The sequence below is a fragment of the Gadus chalcogrammus genome, chromosome 16, assembly GCF_026213295.1.
Source record: "Gadus chalcogrammus isolate NIFS_2021 chromosome 16, NIFS_Gcha_1.0, whole genome shotgun sequence".
Lineage (NCBI taxonomy): Eukaryota > Metazoa > Chordata > Actinopteri > Gadiformes > Gadidae > Gadus > Gadus chalcogrammus.
This window is the reverse complement of record NC_079427.1, coordinates 8,462,429-8,477,428: the sequence shown is the minus strand read 5'-3', so window position 1 is coordinate 8,477,428 and position 15,000 is coordinate 8,462,429. Positions and strand designations below refer to the sequence as shown.

Here is a 15,000-nt window from a genome sequence, read left to right as displayed (position 1 = left end):
CAGCCTTAGTAAACAGCGCTCACCCTGTCACAGAGATGACAGCCTTAGTAAACAGCGCTCACCCTGTCACTGAGAGATGACAGCCTTTATAACAGCGCTCACCCTGTCACAGAGGTGACAGCCTTAGTAAACAGCGCTCACCCTGTCACAGAGATGACAGCCTTAGTAAACAGCGCTCACCCTGTCACAGAGATGACAGCCTTAGTAAACAGCGCTCACCCTGTCACAGAGATGACAGCCTTTATAACAGCGCTCACCCTGTCACTGAGATGACAGCCTTAGTAAACAGCGCTCACCCTGTCACAGAGATGACAGCCTTAGTAAACAGCGCTCACCCTGTCACAGCGTCGACACCCTTAATAAACAGCGCTCACCCTGTCACAGAGATGACAGCCTTAGTAAACAGGGCTCACCCTGTCACAGAGATGACAGCCTTAGTAAACAGTGCTCACCCTGTCACAGAGATGACAGCCTTAGTAAACAGTGCTCACCCTGTCACAGAGATGACAGCCTTAGTAAACAGCGCTCACCCTGTCACAGAGATGACAGCCTTAGTAAACAGCGCTCACCCTGTCACTGAGAGATGACAGCCTTAGTAAACAGCGCTCACCCTGTCACTGAGAGGTGACAGCCTTAGTAAACAGCGCTCACCCTGTCACAGAGATGACAGCCTTTATAACAGCGCTCACCCTGTCACTGAGAGATGACAGCCTTAGTAAACAGCGCTCACCCTGTCACAGAGATGACAGCCTTTATAACAGCGCTCACCCTGTCACAGAGATGACAGCCTTTATAACAGCGCTCACCCTGTCACAGAGATGACAGCCTTAGTAAACAGTGCTCACCCTGTCACTGAGAGATGACAGCCTTAGTAAACAGCGCTCACCCTGTCACAGAGATGACAGCCTTAGTAAACAGCGCTCACCCTGTCACAGAGATGACAGCCTTTATAACAGCGCTCACCCTGTCACTGAGAGATGACAGCCTTAGTAAACAGGGCTCACCCTGTCACAGAGATGACAGCCTTAGTAAACAGCGCTCACCCTGTCACTGAGAGATGAAAGCCTTAGTAAACAGCGCTCACCCTGTCACAGAGATGACAGCCTTTATAACAGCGCTCACCCTGTCACAGAGATGACAGCCTTAGTAAACAGCGCTCACCCTGTCACAGAGATGACAGCCTTAGTAAACAGCGCTCACCCTGTCACAGAGATGACAGCCTTTATAACAGCGCTCACCCTGTCACTGAGAGATGACAGCCTTAATAAACAGCGCTCACCCTGTCACAGCGGTACTCCCCGAACTTGACCCCGCGGATGGTCTGCTGGTAGATGAGGTTGGTGGCCACCAGGTCCTCGGCGGGGTCGTGCCAGGGGGTGAAGATCTCCTTCCTGAAGAACAGCCTCCAGGGGGCGTTCCTCTCCTGGGCGCCCTGCTCCTTGGCGTACTGCTCGCACTGGGACACGGCGTCCATCACGTGGTCGTTCCCACTGCCCAGGGACGACACCTGGGGGGCGGAGCCAGGGGGAAGGGGCGGAGGAAGGGGACGAGGAGGAAGGGGACGAGGAGGAAGAGGAGGAGGAGGAGGATGAGGAGGAGGAGGAGGAGGAGGAGGAAGGGGAGGAGGAGGAGGAGGAGGAGGAGGAAGGGGAGGAGGAGGAGGAGGAGGAGGAGGAGGAGGGGGAAGGGGAGGAGGAGGGGCAGGAGGAGGAGGAAGGGGAGGAGGAGGGTGGGGAGGAGGAGGAGGAAGAGGAGGACGGGCAGGAGGAAGGGGAGGAGGAGGAGAAGGAGGAGGAGGAGGAGGAGGAAGAAGGGGCGGAGGAGGAGGAGGAAGGGGCGGAGGAAGGGGAAGAGGAGGAGGAGGAGGAGGAGGAGGAAGAGGAGGAGGAGGGGGGGGGAGGAGGAGGAGGAGGAGGATGAAGGGGAGGAGGAAGAGGAGGATGGTGGGGAGGTGGAGGAGGAAGAGGAGGAAGGGGAGGAGGAAGAGGAGGAGGAGGCGAAGAAAGAGGAGGATGGGGAGAAAGAGGATGAGGAAGAAGAGGAGGAAGGGGAGGAATGGGAGGAGGAGGAGGTAGAGGAGGAGGAGACGGAAGAGGAAGTGGAGGAGGATGAGCAAGAGGAGGTTGTGGTGAGATGGAGGGCTCCTTTCCAGAACCCTTTCATATGTCTTACTTCTAACTGGTTCTGCTCGAGGAGACGAGCCGGAGCAGTCTGTTGTCTAGCTGGAGGAACAGGAGCAATGTTGAACTGAACGCAGCATCTCAGCCCTCAGCCCCAGGCACCCACTGAATAAGCCACGATAAGTACAGGACTTGAATTGCCAAATGAACATGAATGTCAAAATAAAGTGTCAACAATTCCTCAATCAGGGACGTTGAGTGATTTTCGATCTGCTCACTGTGATTCGTAATGTGCGTACTCCCCGGTCTGATGGTGCAATCAGTGTTTAGGACACAAATCAGCCAACGTGAAGCGTGGTTTCAAACACTACTCTGATGGGGTCGCTCTTCCCTGGGGTCCCAGGTCGGAGGTGCCCCAGGTCCCGGGGCTCACCTTGTCGAACAGGGCGATGTAGAGAGAGAAGCCGAAGCGGTCGTTCAGGTTGATCTTGTCTGAGAGCGCGCTGCACAGCTCCTGGGCCGTGGTGGCCGAGTCCGTCAGCAGCGTCTTGGTGGTCCCGTCCATGAAGGTCACTGGGAGCATGACGGGCTTCTTGGACTTAGTGGCCTGGAGAGGAAGAGTAGGAGGAGAGGAGAGGAAGAGAGGAAGAGGAGGAGGGGAGAGGAAGAGGAGGAGGAGAGGAGAGGAAGAGAGGAAGAGGAGGAGGGGAGAGGAAGAGGAGGAGGAGAGGAGAGGAGAGGAGAGGAGAGGAGAGGAGAGGAGAGGAGAGGAGAGGAGAGGAAGAGGAGGAGGGGAGGAGAGGAGAGGAGAGGAGAGGAGAGGAAGAGAGGAAGAGGAGGAGGAGGAGAGGAGAGGAGAGGAGAGGAGAGGAGGAGAGGAGAGAGGAGAGGAGAGGAGAGGACATGAGGAGGGAGTGGAAAGGAGGAGAGGAGAGGAGGAAAGAGGAGAGGAGGAGGAAAGAGGGGATGAGATAGGGGAGGATGGGAGGAGAGAAGAGAGTGGAGGAGAGAGCAAGGAGGAGATGAGACAGGGTAGGAGGACACAGGGGAGGAGGATAAAGGAGAGGAAATGAGGAGATGGGAGAGGAAAGGAAGAGAGGGGATGGGATTGGATGGGTGATGGGACGATAAAAGAGGAGGGAAGAGGAAAGGAAAGGAGAGGAGAGGGGGAGAGGAGAGGAGAAGAGCAGAGAGAAGTGGCAGTGTGGGGGAGGGGGAGAGGAGGAGAGGAGAATAAGTCATTTATTTTGGCTTTCGTCTTTTTCTTTTCATATACATTTTGAAACATTATTCCACATTATTTCAAAGCAATGCAAATCCTAAAGACATTTAATTAACGTTATAACACATCCAACTGGGATTTAGGACTGGGTTCGAGTGTGTGTGTCTGGTACCTGAAGCTCCAGCCAGGACGGGGGCTGGGTTCTGCTCCCGTTGACGAAGGTCCGCCGCAGCCTCTCCTCACAGTAGGGGGCATAGCCCGGGGGTCCTCCACTGATGAAGTTCCTCAGGTACTACACACACACACACACACGCACACACAACACACACACACACACACACACACACACGCACACGCACACAAACACAAACACACACAGACACACGCACACACACGCACACACACACACACACACACACACACACACACACACACACACACACACACACACACACACACACACACACACACACACGCACACACACACACACACACACGCACACACACACACACACACACACACACACACATCCACACACACACACACAGGTGCAGAGAGTGTGAGTACACGAGACCGTGTGAGTACATGAGACCGTGACATGTGACCTTTGACCCCAGAGGCCTGCTGACCTTGAGGAACTTGTCAGAGGGGGCGAAGCAGCCGACGCACAGCGAGATGAGGATCCACCCCCGAGCGTGGGAGCTCTTGGACGGGTTCTGACTCAGCTGCTTACAGATCTGGCAGTAGATCTCATCCCTGGTACACACACACACACACACACACACACACACACACACACACACACACACACACACACACACACACACACACACACACACACACACACACACACACACACACACACACACACACACAGTATATATTACTCAATCTACTGAATCGTTTTCTGTTTTTCACACTTAGTTTAGCAAAAGCAATTTTCTATGTATTTAAAAAAGGTCCTTTTCTCAGTGTGTCACATCATGCAAATGCTGCAGCTGCATCTATGAAGTGTGAGAGTGTTGATATGATAATGAGATTGGAGCGTGTTAAAGTGTTAAACAAGTACAAACTCCTACACACTCCACACACATGTGTGTGCCTGTGTGCGTGTGCGTGCGTGTGCATCCGTATGCGTGTTGCATGAGTTTGTGTGTGCGCACCTCAGGGCCGGCCTCAGGATCCCGTTGCCGATGATGAAGTGCAGCTTCTCCAGATTGGAGGTGGGCCGGTCCTCCAGCATGCTGTTCCCATACTCCCCGTCGTGGAGCCGCTTGGTGACCTGAGGACGTGGAGGCGTCTGTTACAGACGGCCGCTGTGTTTTAAAGATGCTAAGTCACTGGGCACACTCTGGTGGCCAGAGTGTGTATTGCAGCGCCAGTGAGCATTGGCACGGCGATGACGTTGGCAATACCAGAGAGACAAAAAAACGAATCAACAACGCATGTAGCAAGTAGCAACTATGTGTCTTCAAGGAACCTTTCTTATTTGTGATGTCACTCATGAAACCAAAACAACGTTGGTGTTCCACCAAGTCCTCGCAGTGTATTGTCCCGCCATTGGTCAGTACAGATCAAATAGAATTGGAGACCATGATTCCCTGGCCCATGGATGGTTTGCTCTTATTCTACAGACATGAGGCAACTTAGCTGCTTCAGAGCAAACTCGCAGGGAAAGTTACGTGGTGAAGCATTAAATGTCCTTGATGTGTTGCAGTACCTCCACTGTTATCTTGGACTTTTTCTTCAGTGTGAGGGACACCATCTTGTGGCGGACGCTGTTCTTCTTGTGAGTCTCGTCCGGAGGGGTCTGTGTGTGAGAGAGCCAGAAACTCAAATCATAATCAACATCATCACCCTCATCATCATCATCATATTATCAGCCTCCTCATCATCAATAGCTTTCTATTTCAAGAACTTTCTCGTCAAAGCTTTGTTATGGAAATAACTCGATTACATTTCACTAAACAATCATTAAACACATCAGAGTGTTTAATCCAAAGAGGTTAATAGTTGAGGCTGAGGAAAATCAAGGCGTACAATCAATAATGAACGACTACAACAATTCAAATTAATGGCCAGATTAAAGAGTAGCTCAACAGCATCGTTTTGTATTTCATTAGTGATGGTCAAGTGGATAGTAGTCGTTAAGTCAACTTTAACTACATTCTAAATTAAAAAACGTAGTGTTAGAGCCAACTGCACCACCAGTCAGGTTACAGGTGCACCTTATAAATATGACTCCTATAACAGTGACCTCCCCGTCCCCCTGCAGCGCCCCCAGACTGACCTCCCCCCCCCCCCCAGACTGACCTCCCCGTCCCCAGACTGACCTCCCCGTCCCCAGACTGACCTCCCCGTCCCCCTGCAGTGCCTGCAGCTCCCTCTTGTAAGTCTTCTTGCCGAGGGTCTCGTAGATCTTGGTCATCACGGGGATCTTCTCGCTGCCGTCGCTGATGGCCGTGTGGTACTTGGGCTCGGGCAGATCCCCCATGAACCTCAGCACCGTGATCCACACCGCCAGCGCCGCCTGCAGGGGGGGGGGTTAGGGTCAGAGGTCAAAGGTCGAACACAGTCAAGACATGACCCAAATGACAACATTTTGGGAAGTTTGGGAATTTAAAGAAAATAATCCATGAAAAAGTAACACATTGGATGGTCAGCATTCAGTCAGCTTCACATTGACATTGAGTCTTGGAATTTCATCCAAAGGGACTCACAGGTGAGGAGGAGCACAACGAAGGCCTACAATCCATAAACAGGCTACAAAAAGTATTGCACCACCATTTTTAAAAAACACACTGGAGAGAGTGGAAGGCAGCTAAAGGAATCAGTTCAAGAGGTAGACTTTCTCTAGTTATTCATTATTACCACTCACGTCCGTTCCTCACATTCATACTCATGTTCTTATTCAATCACACATTCTGCTCAAAGGTCAGAGACAAGATCGGCCGGCCAATCAAGTCCATTCACCCTGTCACAAGCGTATCCCGGAGAGGTCACAGCGGGTGAAAGGTGAAAGGTGAAAGGTCAGGGCTGCCGTACCAGCTGGTCCCCCTCGTCGTCGTGGAAGAGCAGCGGCTGTTTGAGGGGCCGCCGGACGTAGGTGTGGGAGCTGGGCCCCTGGAAGTAGGTGGCGGAGTACTTGGCGAACTTGTACTCCGACAGGTCCTCCTCTTCGTCCTCCGGGAGCGGGAGGGCCTCATCCAGGTCCTCCTCCATCAGCTCCCTGCGGTTACGCTCCAGGTCCTGCACACACATGCGCAAAGACACGCACACAGGCACGGACGCACACACACGCACACACACACACACATGCATGCATACACACAGACAGAAACACACACACACACACACACATATACACACACACACAGACAAACACACACACACACACACACACATGAGCGCACACACACAGACCACACACACGCACATACACACAAATATATGAAAAACACACAAAGCACACATAAACAAACATTTATGTCAATTTAATTACAATTGAATGCAATATATTTTAATATAGCTGAAATACATAATGTATAAATACATCCTCATCTTCAGGTTTCGGGTTTCAGTTTCTAAACTATAATTATTGAAACTCCAATCATTGATCGGCTCACAAGCTTTAACTTGTGACCTCGAGATGACGCTCCACTCTGGTTGAGCCAGGCGTTCCTGATAGGACCACGGTTAACCCGCCACCCCCCCCTACACCTCACCTCAAAGCCGCTGGGGGCCTGGCCCTCCTGGCCCGGGAAGGAGTTGGTAGTCCCCAGGAAGCCGAACATCTTGTCCACCATGTCCGAATCGTTGACGGGCTCGTGGCGGGCCTTCTCCATCTGCTCCACCATCTCCTTCTTCTTCCGGGCCTCCTCCTTCTCCTTCTTCTCCCGCTCCGCGTCCTCCTTGGCCAGCACGGCCATGCGCTCCTGCGGGGGCCAAAGGCAACGTTTGGTTGCTATTGCAAACCCCGTTTGGTAACCTGACATGCTAGTGGACCGAACACGGCGCCATGGCAAGATGTGACGAATGATATGATTAGGTTTTTATTTTTCGTTTTCAAGGAACGAAAGTGTGCAGGCTTTTTGATAAAAGGAAACGAAAGTCGGTGATGAAATAAGTGAGGAAATAACGTGCCACATGAATCATATGAAATCCAGAGTAGGTCTTTAGATCATCTGGTGGTCATGACACATGGTGAGGTCTCGTTTTGGACAGTTCTGGACATTGCTTGTTGTTTCTAGCCTCTCAACTGAAACACTGTTGCTAGGTTACTGTTCAGGTGAGCTAATATATAAGTGGTTGGCTTTCCAGAACATTCTAACGGCCTTGTGAAGTAGTTACACAGGTACTGCCGCATGGGAGCAGGTCTCCATGAAGGACCAGACTGTACCTGGTGCATGCGCTCGGCCTCAGCCTTGGCCTTCTTAGCGGACATCTGGTTCCTCAGCTTGGTCTCCTCCGCCAGTCGCATCTTCTCCGCCTCGAGCCTCCGGCGGTACTGAGAGAGAGAGAGAGAGAGAGAGAGAGAGAGAGAGAGAGAGAGAGAGAGAGAGAGAGAGAGAGAGAGAGATTAGAAGCCTGAAGCATGATTCTAAATGTTAATCCATTCTGGTACAAAGATGTATGCATGTGAAGTTTTAATTATCTGATGCCAATGTGCTCCAAGGCAAAAAATCTAATGAAATGTGTGCGTGTTTATGCGTGTGTCCGTGCGTGCGTGTGTCCGTGCGTGTGTGCCCACGTGTTGGTAGTCTCACATGTGCCCAAATGTATGTGTCTAATATATGTGTGTGCGTGTGTCCACCCTAGTGATGTGTATGTGTGTGCTTGAGTCATAGTACAACCACCCCTCCACCCCTCGATCCCTCCACCCCTCCGCCCCTCCATACCTCTCCCTTGAGGCGGGCCACCAGCCGGCGGGCGATCATGCCGCGGGTGTAGGCCTGCAGGGTGATGACGGCCCACAGCCGGTGGCGGAAGGCCCGGCGCACCAGGAAGCCGCGGCAGCAGCCCTGGAAGCCCGTGACCCGCTGGCGCGCCACGTGGTACATGGTGTACAGCTTCCTGGAGCGCACCAGAGCCTGCAGCCGGGAGAACCCTGCCCGCATCTGGAGAGAGGGGGGGAAAGGGAGGGAGGGAGGGGGGGGAGGGAGTGGGGGAGAGGGAGAGAGAGAGAGGGAGAGAGAGAGAGGGAGAGAGAGGGAGAGAGAGAGATGAATGGATATCATTGGATGTTAGCAAATAATCCATCTTGGTACTAGGTGTCTGGAGGCTCTCTGCTTGGATGCGAAGCGTCTTGAAGCTTCCCAATGCTACCTGCAGGCTAACTGTCTGGATGCTAAATGTCTGAATGCTAAGTATCTGGACCATGTGCAGTCTGTGGATGCCACTCACTGCTCCATAGTTCTTCCTAGCCTGGTATCCCCTCCAGGTCTTCTGGATCATCATGGCTGACTTCCTCAGTTTCAGGAAGTTGGACCTGTTGACGTGAAAGTTGATTTGATCAACCTTAATATCAAAAAATGCTTTCAGTACGTTTGTATGAAAACAACAATTTTCCCGGAATTAATTTCAACAGAATTGCAATATTCTTGGTTTAGCTTGATATTTAGTTTTCTCAATAGTTATATGGTCTTATTCTTCTTCAACAAAAACAACAGAAACACATTTATTGAACAGTTGTTTGATTCTACGCCGCCAACTCTCTCGTTTCAGAACGCCCCTGTCCCCGGTGTCTCTCTCACCTGTCCTTGAAGCCCCTCACCACCTTCTGGATGAGGATCACCTTGTCTGTGATGGCCTTGTCCCTCTCGATCTCCAGCAGCATGTCATGGTGGTCCTGCATAACCAGCAAGGCTGTTATTCATCGCTCATCGCACCCTCCAGTTAAGTTGCTTTAAGTCTATTTATCGTTTCTTTTTTTATCCATCCCACAGTATTTTGTCATAGCTTCCAGCGTCTTTGTTGACATTGAGTTGCTGGATTCCTTCGACATGGGACTAGAGGGGAGGGAGGTAGGGTTGGCAGGAAGATGGGATTCAAGAGTGCAGTGTCAGGGGGGTTAGGGGGAACCACAGAGGAGAAAATGAAACCCCAGAGCTACGAGACATCTAAACTCACCAACCCAGTTTCCCACTTTTCTGAGCTGGCACAGGAAAAAAAAAACGTTAAACCTCAAACCAAAACACACGTGTCTCCCTTCATCTATCTCTACATCTCTGATCGTCCCGTCCTGTCTTCCCCACTCATCTGGTGACTTCCTGTCGGGGGGGAAGTGTGGACCCTGGCCCTGAGCTTACCCCCCCCGCCGGTTGTACTTCCTGTCCTTTCACTTCCCCTCCAGCCTGATTGGCCGGCTGCAAACGTGGAACCCCCCGCTCGCTAAGAGCCAACGCGTAGCAACGTGTTGACACGCCTCGGTTGTGTATAAGATGTGCAATGTTAGCATAACATACTCCGATTTACATACTCAGAAACTAACATTATAGTGTTTTATATTTTTGAATTTTTTTTGTATTTTATATTTTGCCTAACCCTTAGGGTGCTAACCCTAAGGGTTAGGCTTAGGGTTAGCACCCTGAGCCTAACCCTAATCCTTACAAGGATCAACACTAAACCCAAAGTTCTGATACAGCTGTTGCGAAACATTTGATTATATGTTTGAAATTTGACCAATTCTAAATTGTCTTCCTCAGAGGAGCCTCTGGAGAGCTAGTGGCTGCAGCTGAGTGCGGGGTTGCCCGTCCGCTGGGCTGACATCGCCCGCCATGTGGGGTCAGCTGGGTTACAGGAACGGGTCCGTCACCGAGACAACCAACGGACGGACATGCCTAGCCACTGATCTTTGACCTTCAAACACCATCTGCCTTTCCAGTGGGCAGGAAAAGAAAACAACTCTCGCTCACTCTCTCCCTCACTGCGTCTATCTCTCTCTGACACAAAACACGACATGTTGGCCTGCGCAGTATCTGTGTGGGAGAAACCAAAACATGGAGGTTCCTGTGGGAGAAAACTCTAGATGCCCACTGCTGATCTGCACTAATGTTATTATCTACTGTTGTACTCTACTGTTGGTCTCTCATGTTCTGCCATGCTCCATTTACTCTACTGTCTTCCTTTTAAATATATAATAAAATAATTAGCATCTGTGAAACACAGATAACACAAGTCTGTAATGTATAAATCTCGGCTGTCTCGGTCACGGTTTTAACAATGCACGTGAGGTCAATGGAACGACATGTAAGCACATTGTTAGCACGAGTTTAGCATTAGCTTTGGTTCCACTTTGAGTCTCGTCTCTCAGGTTTCCATGGTTACCTTCAGGAAGATCTTGGTCTTCCCCATCTGCCAGTCGTCGTCTCTGCCCAGCACAGCCTCCGCTATCCTCTGGCAGGTCCCCCTTAGGTCCTCCTGAGGACAATGGGAGGTCAACACCGATTCATTCAGAACAGCCTCGATCCAACAGGATCAACTCACTGACGAGGTCAAGGGAGAGAGTGAGAGAGAGAGAGAGAGAGAGAGAGAGAGAGAGAGAGAGAGAGAGAGAGAGAGAGAGATAAACTCAACTCAATTCAACTCTGCTTCGCTAAACTAAACTTAGCCAACCCTAAACTAAATTAAACGAAGCGAAGCTAATCTAAGATAAACTGAGCTAAACTCGACCCAGATGGGCTTTACTAAGCCCAAAAGTGAGTGAGTAGATTAAGCTCAGCTCAGACAAAGTTATCATAGCCAAACAACGAGAAGCTAAACTAAACGTACGTTAAACAAACTCAACTGGATTCAACTGAACTAAGAGGGACGATTCTCCCAGGAGACACTCCCATCCCCCATCGCCCCCATGCTCCACCTGTTTGTAGGCTGGTTTGACCACTGTGCCCCACCTGTTTGTAGGCTGGTTTGACCCCAGGCATGAGGACCCGGTAGCGGTCCACAAACTCCACGAAGGTGTAGCGGATGGGGTAGCCGGCCCGACGGATCCGGATGGTCTCCATCATACCGGAGTACCGCAGCTGGCGGACACACAGCTCCCTGTCAAACAGCTGGGGAGAGAGAGGGGGGGGAGAGAGAGAGAGAGGAGGAGGAGAGAGGAAGAGGGGGGGGGAGAGAGAGGGAGAGAGAGAGAGAGAGAGAGGGAGAGAAAGAGAGAGAGGAGGAGGAGAGAGGAAGAGAGAGGGAGAGAGAGGGGGGGGGGAGAGAGAGAGAGAGGGAGAGAGAGGAGAGAGGAAGAGAGAGAGAGAGAGAGAGAGAGAGAGAGAGAGAGAGAGAGAGAGAGAGAGAGAGAGAGAGAGAGGAGAGAGAGAGAGAGAGAGAGAGAGAGAGAGAGAGAGAGAGAGAGAGAGAGAGAGAGAAAGAGGGGGGGGAGAGAGAGGGAGAGAGAGAGAGAGAGAGAGAGAGGAGGAGGAGAGAGGAAGAGAGAGGGAGAGAGAGAGAGAGAGAGAGAGAGAGAGAGAAAGAGGGGGGGGAGAGAGAGGGAGAGAGAGAGAGAGAGAGAGGGAGATAGAGAGCGAAAGAGAGAGGAGGAGGAGAGAGGAAGAGAGAGGGAGAAAGGAGGGGAGGGAGAGACAGCCACACAAACAAACAGACAGACGGACAGAGCGTGAGAGTGAAGTTTAGAAACTAAATGAAAATAAATGAAGCTGAACATATCATCATTAGGATTTTCCGAGAAAACAGATTATAGTAAACAAGAATGATAGCAGTGTGACATAGAACCATGGCAATGACCATTTAAGAAGCCTTTTCAAACAATCAGAATTGAATTGGAAATCAGTACAGAACAAAAACAAAAACAACATCAAGTTATAAAAACCAACCTATTACATTCTCTGTTCTCTATTGAACTTTTAGCTGTTGTTCACCTCCATTCAGCTCAACCCAAACTGTTCCACCTCCCTGAGCTGACAGACTCCACGCTCGCCGTCCTCCCAGCCGTGCGAGCGCTGGGTGTGTGTGTGTGTTTGTGCGCTCTGCTTACCATGGGCTTCTTGTACTCATTGGGCTTGATGCAGCGCACGAAGAAGGGCTGACACACACCCAGGGTCCGCATCAGCAGCTCCAGAGAGCGCTTGAACTGGCTGCTCAGAGTAGGGGAACGCTTCCTGGTCTCCGCCCCCTGGAGGGAGGGACCCACACACACAGGCACACACACGCACACACCGATCCAAACACACACACACACACACACACACACACACACACACACACACACACACACACACACACACATACGCATGCACACGCACACACACCGATCCGTACACACACATACATCACACACACACACCGATCCAAACACACACACACATACATCACACACACACACCGATCCAAACACACACACACATACATCACACACACACACCGATCCAAACACACAGACAAATACAAAAACACACAAACATAAGTATTCAAACAAACAGATACGTACACACACACACACACACACACACACACACACACACACACACACACACACACACACACACACACACACACACACACACACACACACACACAGTTGTTTTGAAATCCTAGAGGCTGTTAAAGAAGTCATGGTCAGAAACAATGAGGACTCTGTTGGTCATCCTGGACACTTCCTGTCCCCCACACTCCTTCCTTCCCTTTCTCTGTCCTCTCTAAGAAACAAACTTGCACTCTGTCTTTATTCCCCCCTGAGAGATGTTTCTTCAGATGACAAAAGATCAATCCCTCTCAGTGGAATAAAGCCCCCAGAGACGGGATTCAGGCAACACTTTGAAGCTCGGACAACTATAGAACAGCCGGAAGAATGTCAGTTTCTTTCTGGAAACTGCTGAGTAATAAAAAATCCAAAAGCATATTGACATATCAATGCATCCTGTATCTCTGTCACAACTGACAAGTGACTCACAATTTAAAAAAATAACATTTCACTGTTCACGAGACTGGATCACTGTATGCCGAAATAAACAAACAAACAAATTAAATACAATTCCTGAACTGGGAATTCATATCAGACATACATTGGATTATTCTTAATAACCATCAGTCATTTCACCATGCATATGATCAACCCATCGAAACATAATCAAACATGAACTATGATGTAATGTTGTGGCTGTCTCAGGCGGTGTGCAGCAGATGGTAGATGGCAGCAGTATGAATTAAGGTGTCTGACTTCAACAGATGGACGAGCAGGAGATGACATGAGGGAATGAGTCGGAAGATGGATGATCACAACATGAGCACTTTTGGGTTCATGCTTTTGGTAACAATACATTACAGTAAAGTATTAATTAACATTTTTCCATGCATTAACTAACTAATAACTTTATTTTTTAACACTAAATTGAGAGTTAACTAATGGTCTAGTAACCATTCATTAACATAAGTAAATGCAGCAACAAGCATTTGTATGCAACATTATAATCGGGGTTAGGTAAGGGGAAAGGTCAGGTTTAATCCTGACCTTAACTCAATTAAATAATATATAAATTAAGACCGTAGTTAATGTAAACAGCATTGCCTTTGTTAAAACGAACACCATTAGTTAACATGAAGACCATTAGTCAATGCTTACTGGACCATTAGTTAACTGTTGAAGAGCATTTAATGCTTATTACTGAATCAACTGATGTTAATCAATGGTTCATTAATGTTCCCTTATTGTAAACCATGCGTTTTGGTCTTGTTTGGAACATTACCTTAGAGAGAACAGTGTCAGGTAGCCCTAACAAACTACCAGGCCCACGAGACAGAAACTACACACAAATACACACACGCTTGTTTGTTAGTTTGCTTGCACAGCCACATACACACATACACACACACACAGACACGCACAAACACAGACACGCACAAACACAGACACACTCAGAGAAAAGAGAAGGAGAGGACATGGTAATGTTAGCGCCACGGTAAACATTACTCAGAACTCTGTAGGAAGTTAGTAGTCTGTCACTGGACTCAGCGGTAAAGAAAAAACAATAAGGAAATGAGCAAACAGCGCCCCCTCTGGTCAAATCATTCATGCTCAATGAGGCGCAGCGGTCCTCAACCTTCCTTGGGCCGTGACCCCATTTGCTTCCACACAAATTTCCTAAAACCAATCACATGGATATGAATAAATAGGCAGTGAGTTTGCATATGCAAGGTTTTCTAAAATGGATCATCAAAATTCCAGCCATGTCCTGTGACCCAATATGCGTATCAGGGGATCCAGGTGAGGTCCAGACCCAAAGGCTGGGCACCACTGTGCTATGCTATGAGTATAGAAAAGTATGTGTAATATTTCAAAGAGAGACAGAGATATAGAGATATAGAGAGAGAGAGAGAGAGAGAGAGAGAGAGAGAGAGAGAGAGAGAGAGAGAGAGAGAGAGAGAGAGAGAGAGAGAGAGAGAGAGAGAGAGAGAGAGAGAGACAGAGAGAGAGAGAGAGAGAGAGAGAGAGAGAGAGAGAAGGTTACCATAGCAACATCAGCTTGGAAGATCTGTTTGATGAATTTGTTCTTGGAGGAGTGGACCAGCTGGATGATATCTCCATACAGTGTGTCCCGGTTCTTCTCCAGGAACCCTGGAACACACACACGCACGCACGCATGCACAGACACACACAGACACACACACACACACAAACATAAACACACACACACACACACACACACACA

General features: G+C 49.8%; 1 protein-coding gene across 3 annotated transcripts in view; it reads right to left on the bottom strand.

Annotated features, from left to right (window-relative positions):
- Positions 1-15,000, bottom strand: part of myo7aa (myosin VIIAa) — a 50,104-nt gene that overhangs the window by 11,301 nt on the left and 23,803 nt on the right. For all 3 annotated transcript variants that reach the window (XM_056611268.1, XM_056611269.1, XM_056611270.1), the window contains 17 exons: positions 14,800-14,906; positions 12,330-12,467; positions 11,236-11,394; positions 10,670-10,762; positions 9,097-9,191; positions 8,747-8,831; positions 8,242-8,460; positions 7,743-7,850; positions 7,069-7,278; positions 6,389-6,592; positions 5,697-5,873; positions 5,064-5,153; positions 4,507-4,625; positions 3,973-4,099; positions 3,515-3,634; positions 2,554-2,727; positions 1,280-1,507 (listed from right to left, as the gene is read on the bottom strand). In XM_056611268.1, coding sequence (XP_056467243.1) covers positions 1,280-1,507; positions 2,554-2,727; positions 3,515-3,634; positions 3,973-4,099; positions 4,507-4,625; positions 5,064-5,153; positions 5,697-5,873; positions 6,389-6,592; positions 7,069-7,278; positions 7,743-7,850; positions 8,242-8,460; positions 8,747-8,831; positions 9,097-9,191; positions 10,670-10,762; positions 11,236-11,394; positions 12,330-12,467; positions 14,800-14,906 — 2,453 coding nt within the window. The remainder of the gene's footprint in view (positions 1-1,279; positions 1,508-2,553; positions 2,728-3,514; positions 3,635-3,972; positions 4,100-4,506; positions 4,626-5,063; positions 5,154-5,696; positions 5,874-6,388; positions 6,593-7,068; positions 7,279-7,742; positions 7,851-8,241; positions 8,461-8,746; positions 8,832-9,096; positions 9,192-10,669; positions 10,763-11,235; positions 11,395-12,329; positions 12,468-14,799; positions 14,907-15,000) is intronic.